The 7077-nt window shown below is 37.9% G+C and overlaps 1 protein-coding gene across 1 annotated transcript; it reads left to right on the forward strand.

Annotated features, from left to right (window-relative positions):
• The first annotated feature begins 2442 nt into the window (after positions 1-2442).
• On the forward strand, positions 2443-3393 carry LOC122697796 (olfactory receptor 12D3). The gene has a single exon (XM_043908793.1). It carries the CDS (start codon positions 2443-2445, stop codon positions 3391-3393), a length of 951 nt encoding a protein of 316 aa, XP_043764728.1.
• Positions 3394-7077: the final 3684 nt, after the last annotated feature.

A 7077-nucleotide genomic window follows, 5' to 3' on the forward strand; every position in this document is an offset into this window, starting at 1 on the left:
AGGCTATGTGTAAATTATTATTTCTTCATTAACTATTTGGTAGAAATCTAGATTTGGCATTTTCTTTTGGGGAAGATCTTAAATAGCAGCTACAGTTTTCTATATAGATATCAAACTATTCAAATTTTCTTTCTTTTACTGTTAGTTTTAGTAATTTACTTTTGTTTTGAAGTAATTTGTAAATGTCATATAGATTGTTAAATTTATTGGCATAAAGTTGCTCATAAAGATCTTCTATAATTTTTGACATTGATAATATCCATAGTAATATTACCTTTTAAATTGATATTTTGAGCTCTCTCTCTTTAACAGTCTTACAGGAGTTTATCACTTTCACAATCTTCTCAAATAACTAAGTTTTCACTTTATTGACTTTTCTCTACTGCACTTTTCTTTTCTATTTTAATGATTCATTCTATTATTTTCATTATTTCCTTTCTTTTGCTTTCTTTAGATTTGAGATGCTGGTTTTATTCATTCATTCATTCAGTTTCTTGAAATACAACTTTAGAGTACTTATTTTCAATATTTCTTCTTTTCTAAGATATGAATTCAAGACATAAAATCTCTGTTTATTTCTTTAGCCACATACTAAAAGTTTTGATATGTCTCATCTTCATTATGACTTGGTTAAAATATTTTAAAAAATCTATTTGGATTTTCCCTTTATCCATGAATTATTTAGCTGTGTGTTGCTTTATTTCAAGCATTTAGTGCATTTCTGGATATCTTTTTCTTACTTTTTAAAAATTTTACCATAGTCAAAGTACATTATTTGAATGACTCAATCTATTGAAATTTTGATGATTAAAAAAAAAAACCCTATCTTGATTTTGTAAATGTTTAATGTGCCATTAAAAATAATGTGAATTCTTCTCTTTTTCCATTCATGTATTCTATTCTACATAGTATTAACATCCACAAGTCATAATCATTATGGCCTTGTATAGTCATTTTTCACTTTATTGGGTCAATTTTTCCTTACATGTACACAGACACATACCATTCTGATGTTCTTCACTTCTTTCTGCATTTCCATTCTTCTACTTAGGATCTTTTCTTACTGACTAGAGAACTTCCTTTAGTGTATATTTTTAGTATAGTGATAAGTTCTCTCAGTTTGTATTTTGCTCTTTTTTTGTGGGTGTGAATTCTTTTCTTATTGAGCTGTTTATATATGTCAATCAAATTTGCAAATAAAGCTTTTCAGATTTTTATATTCTTAATAACTTTTTTTTGTTTCCTCTTCTATAAGGCATAGAGAGAGAGATGTTAAAAACTTCTATTAGGATTGTGAATTTTACTCTTTCTTCATTATTTCTGTCAACTTTTGAAGCTGTTTTATTGGGAGCTTACATTGGGTTGTGATATTCTGGACCAGTTGTTAGCAGGGGAATGTTAGTGTGGGTGAGGGTGGGTAGGCCGCTGCTTAATCGCTCAGTCATGTCTGACTCTTTGTGACCCCATGGACTGGAGTCCACCAGGCTCCTCTGTCCATGGTATTCTCCAGGAAGGAATACTGGAGTGGGTTGCCATTCCCTTCTCCGGGGGGTCTTTCCAACCCAGGGATTGAACCTGGGTCTCCCACACTGCAGGCAGATTCTTTACCAACTGAGCCACCAAGGGCTCCCTCAAATGACAAAGCATTTAGTATATTTTTTTCCTTTCTCTTTTAATGTTTATGCTTTATCTTGTTCTAATTCTTCTCCTCTTGTAGAAATTCCCACTAAATGTAGGGCACTTTTTCCTGGGGCTGAAAAATCGGGGATGTTTTCAAAATTCTCTTCCTGTTAACACTTTCTACTCTTTCAAGTTTTTCTCAGCTACACACACAAACCCACCACTGTGCTGCAGTCTTGTGACTATTGATGCTAATTTTGCTGTTTTTATTCCCTCTGCTTAAACACAATATTTGAAGATTCTGGATTTTATGTTTCTTAGTTTTGCTGAAAGTTTATGCTTGTAGGAAGGATGTGTTAATTCCCTGAGGCTTTACATTATGTTAGGAGAAAAGAAATCCTCATTAGGCTACATCACTTTTACTGCCAGAACCAAGAATCATAAGCTGAACAATTATTTCCTTTGTATGTTTTAAATTTTTCTAACCTGTAATTTTTTTTGTCTAACCTCTAATTCTAATGTTGTAAATAAGATATAATCATGCTTTACATTTTATGCTTTAAAAAAGTGCCTTTTATCTATATCTGATTTACTCATTATAAGCTGTTTTTATTAGTACATGATAAATTCTGAAGCAATAAAAAGATGTTTGACTCATATTTAGGAGTGGGTAAAGCTGTTTATTTACCACTTCTAAATATTCTCCACACTGGAGCTCACCCTTAGGTTTTTCCAAATAATAAACTTGCTTCACTTAATTCCCACAGTGTAAAATTCAAAAAAACTAACTCATCGTCATCATTACATTTGCTCCCCAAAGCAATGGAGAATGTCACTACAGTAAATGAGTTTCTGTTACTTGGCCTGACCAGTGTTCAGCAGCTGCAGCCTTTCTTCTTCGTGATTTTCTTAATCATTTACTTGATAAACTTGGTTGGAAACGGAGCTATATTAGTGGTTGCAATTTTGGAACCCAAACTGCATTCCCCCATGTACTTTTTCCTGGGAAACCTTTCTTGTCTGGATATCTGCTACTCTTCAGTGACATTGCCCAAAGTCCTTATAAACCTCCTCTCCGCTCGCAGGGCCATATCTTTCCTGGGCTGTATCACCCAGCTACACTTCTTCCACTTTCTGGGAAGCACAGAGGCCATCTTACTGGCTGTCATGGCTTTTGATCGCTTCGCTGCCATCTGCAACCCACTTCGTTACCCTGTCATCATGAACCCCAAGGTATGTAATCTCTTGGCAGCCGTGGCCTGGATCACCAGCTTCTTTTACGCTCTGATACATTCTGTCATGACTGCACGCCTGAACTTTTGCCGCTCTCAAGAGCTCAATCACTTCTTCTGTGATGTCAAGCCCCTCTTGGAACTGGCCTGCAGTAATACACTGCTCAACCAATGGCTTCTTTCTGTTGTCACTGGCAGCATATCTATGGGAGCTTTCTTCCTGACGCTTCTCTCCTACTTGTATATTATTTGCTCCCTTCTGCTCAAGCATAAGTCCTGCAGAATACTCCACAAAGCTTGGTCCACTTGTGCCTCCCATTTCACGGTGGTGTGTCTTTTCTATGGGCCTGTAGGCTTCACGTACATTCGTCCTGCTTCAGCCACTTCCATGACTCACGACCGGATGGTGGCCATCGTCTACAGTGCGGTCACGCCAGTGCTGAATCCACTGATATACACTCTTAGGAATAAGGACGTGAGGCTGGCGCTGAAGAAAACCTTCGGGAGCAAGTTATTTAAAGACTGCTGGCAGCACCACTGAGATTAATGAGGTTTATACCTGACTCCGATTAAGATTTTTATCCCTTCACTCTAATAAATGGTCTACATGATTTTCCCTCAGGAATCTGTAGCCCCGTAACCATGTTCTTCACTCAACTGTGTGTCATTATTTGCTCAGTTTTTATTTACCTACTCACTTATTTAAGAGATAGTCATTGAATATATATTGTGTCAGGCAGCATAGTAGGTGTAGGAAGCAAGACTGAGCAAAAGAAATTCTACAATCTCACACAATGAACAAATTCATAAGTATTTACGTCAGGGTAATTAGATGCTACAGAGAATTAAAAAGAGATAAAAAAGCTAGGGAGGGATGAATGCAGGCATTTACTACATAATAATTTATCTGTTTCCTTTCTATTCGAATCCTTCTATTATCATATATGGAGAAGGCAATGGCACCCCACTCCGGTACTCTTACCTGGAAAATCCCATGGCCGGAGGAGCCTGGTAGGCTGCAGTCCATGGGGTCGCAAAGAGTCGGACACGACTGAGCGACTTCACTTTCACTTTTCACTTTCCTTCATTGGAGAAGGAAATGGCAATCCACTCCAGTGTTCTTGTCTGGAGAATCCCAGGGACGGCAGAGCCTAGTGGGCTGCCCTATGGGGTTGCATAGAGTTGGACATGACTGAAGCAACTTAGCAGCAGCAGCAGCAGCAGCATTATCATATATGTCAGATGTTCTCATATCAATTTATTCATTGGAAAAAGATCAGTTGATATAAATGCTAGAAAATGCACTCAATTTTTTGGTAAATCCCTTGTTGTATACCTTGAAAAGGGAAGACATATTAAAACTGAGATTTATAATAAATGTCTCCATCAGCATCTAGATGCAGGATAATTGGAAGCCAGACTCTCAGGCAGCAGTTTTCAATGTCTATAGACTTCCTTCATTGGAAGTCTGTAAGAAGTGAGTTTGTCTGCTTCTCCTTCATTGAGCCCTGGGGTGGTAGCCAGTTAAGAACAGTTTCTTTGTGACTGTCCTGGTAAGCCCAAAGACACAAGCCCCTCTGGTCATTAGAGCAGGCTATCTGGGTTATGTGGCCTCTGGGTGTCAGCAACAAAAACTGGGACACCAGAAAGATGTTTCTTTGTCAGAAACACCAGAGATCTGAGCCAGGGCAGAGCTATAGCCTGAAGATTGGACTCCCCAACCAGCTGTGTGATAAATGAGAAGCCTGCCTCTTAGGCTGTAGCTTTTAAGGGAAGCAAATAGTCCTATTTCACAGAAAGACTGAATGTTTCTGTCTATGTCTCTGTGCTGTGCCAGGGGAGATAGCCAGTTAAGAACTGCTTCCCTGTTACAGACCTGTGGGAGCCAAAAGATGTGAGCCCTGCTATCCACTGGAGTGAAATGGTCAAGGGGTGTCCCCTGGATGTTGGGATATATTGGCAATCTAAATGAGGCAGAGGGATAGAAAAGAGATGGTGTCTGCTAAGGCCTCTGTCCATGGAGAGTATTGTAGTTGGCCTCTAGAAGTGTGCCAGATAAGAAGCCTACCACTTAGGTCAAGCCTTTAAAATAAGCAAATAGATCTCCTTCACATGAAGACTGGACACATTTCATTCTATGGGAGTTTTTTTGTCTGTTTGTTTTGTCTTTTGTATTTTGACTGTGCTATATGGCATGTGGGATCTTAGTTCCTTGATCAGGGATTGAACCTGCACCCTCTGCATTTGAAGCTCCAAGACCTAACTACTGGACGACCATGGAATTCCACAACTTGATTTTTAAAAAAGCATTTTGATGCAAGAAAGTCTCCTGGGGCTTCCTTTGCTGTTTTCACCTCCTATGTCTAGTCCTCCCATGAGAACGTAAGAAGGTCACTCCGGGAAGGACTTCAGTCTTAACCACTGGACCACCAGGGAATTCCATAAGACTGGACACATTGCAATCTGCTGCCTCTTTTCTGAGCTTTGGGGAGTAGTAGGGTGTCAGTTAGCCAGAGTGAGGTCCTGTGAGCCTTCTAAGAACTCTCTCTTAGTTCTCCATAGCCTTGTAGGTCTCACATATGCAAGCCTTGTTTTTCAAAGCTAGATGTCTGGGGGCTTGTTCCTCAAGTGAAATTCTTTAGAGTTGGGGTACCAGATGTGGAATCTAAATTCTTTACTCCTCAGTGAGAAGCTGGGAGTTGTGAGTTGCCGTGCTGGGAATAGAGTGTTTGGCCAGATTGCATCTTGGTTTCTCTGCCTGATTCAGTGTGGAATATTTCTCGCTGATTTGATGTGTGACAGTTCTTCAACTAGTTTCTGGTTTTCTTTTCTGTGTAGCTAAAGATTGGGTGTGTCCATGGGAAGAGGTGAGTTCAGGGTCTCCTACTCCGCCATCTTGAACCAGAACCTCTGTTATTCTCTTTTGTTAATTTAGAATCCGCTTGTCAATATCCATGAAAGAAAATATATTTTAAATTGGATGAAAAGTAATCCTTTGGCAAATGTCATCCTGCAGTAGAACTGGATAAAAGTCTAGATATTTGTGATTGAGGTTTCCAGACTATGATTCTTAACATCACAAATTCTCTCTCTGCTTCTTGCAAAATGTCTTCATAACCCTTATTCAGAATTCTCTGTAGTCATAATTGTGTGTGTGTGTGTGTGTAATCACTTATATAGAGTTTGTTCACTTACAGATATTATTTTATTTAACCTTAGTCATCACATCAATCAAAGCAGATTGGTTTCATCATCTGTTTACAGAAGAGGAAAACCAGAGACCAGAAAGGAAAAGTAACTTAACTATAGTCACACTGCGAGCAGAGCCAGGATTCTAACTCCAGGAGATCTTGTTCCAGAGTCTGAGAGTTTTGCTGTATGCATCTATAAATAATCATTATTAAGAAATTTTTGGCTAAGGCAGATTATAAGAAAAATCTGTCAATTTCTCTTCCATTTATAGACAGGATCGATCTATTTTGAGTCTAACAAGGTACTTTATTTTCATTTTGGTGGCTATAAAGCCCTTATTTTGTTCTTGTTTTCTTTTTCTCTGACGTTTCTCAAGTTAAATCAATCACCTTGTCTTGTCAAAATGATTCAATATAAGCTTTATCGTCTTTTAATTTCTTAATATATTTCTCTAAACAATGACAAACTTTGGATCCACAAGCTGTTAAGAGTTTCTAATGATAGGAGCTGTATTGTTTATAAATTGTTACTTACTCTTTCCTTAATCTTTCAGTGGAAATCACTGGCTCAGCATAATATTCTTTTCTAGTTAAATGTAGCAAAATGTTCTACCAAATAGATTAGAAAAACAAAATAACTATTTATTGAAAGATTAAAGTAGAGAGAATAACCCTTTGAGAAGAGATCTCTAGACATCTATGCTTGGAACATCTCTAGGGAGAGTTCAGAGGGGATTCAATGTGCTTTTTTTGTGCTTAGAATGGGAATGAAGGGCAAGTCCTCTGTGATTTATATTTACTCTTAGGTATATGATATTTGTCATATAAGACTCTGAGCAGCTTAACTCTTTCTGATAATTTTATACAAAGAGATAATCAACATATTATAGCCCTGATTCTTGGGTTTCCTTATGCACCAAAACCATATATTTTTTCCAAGGTATGTACACAGAGGAGTAAAGATTAGGGTCAATTGCCACAGTCAGTAAGTAGAACGTAAGAGAATAGGTAAGAAGGAAGGTTTTTGTTTTTGT

The sequence above is a fragment of the Cervus elaphus genome, chromosome 7 (assembly GCF_910594005.1).
Source record: "Cervus elaphus chromosome 7, mCerEla1.1, whole genome shotgun sequence".
NCBI classification, from domain to species: Eukaryota; Metazoa; Chordata; class Mammalia; order Artiodactyla; family Cervidae; genus Cervus; species Cervus elaphus.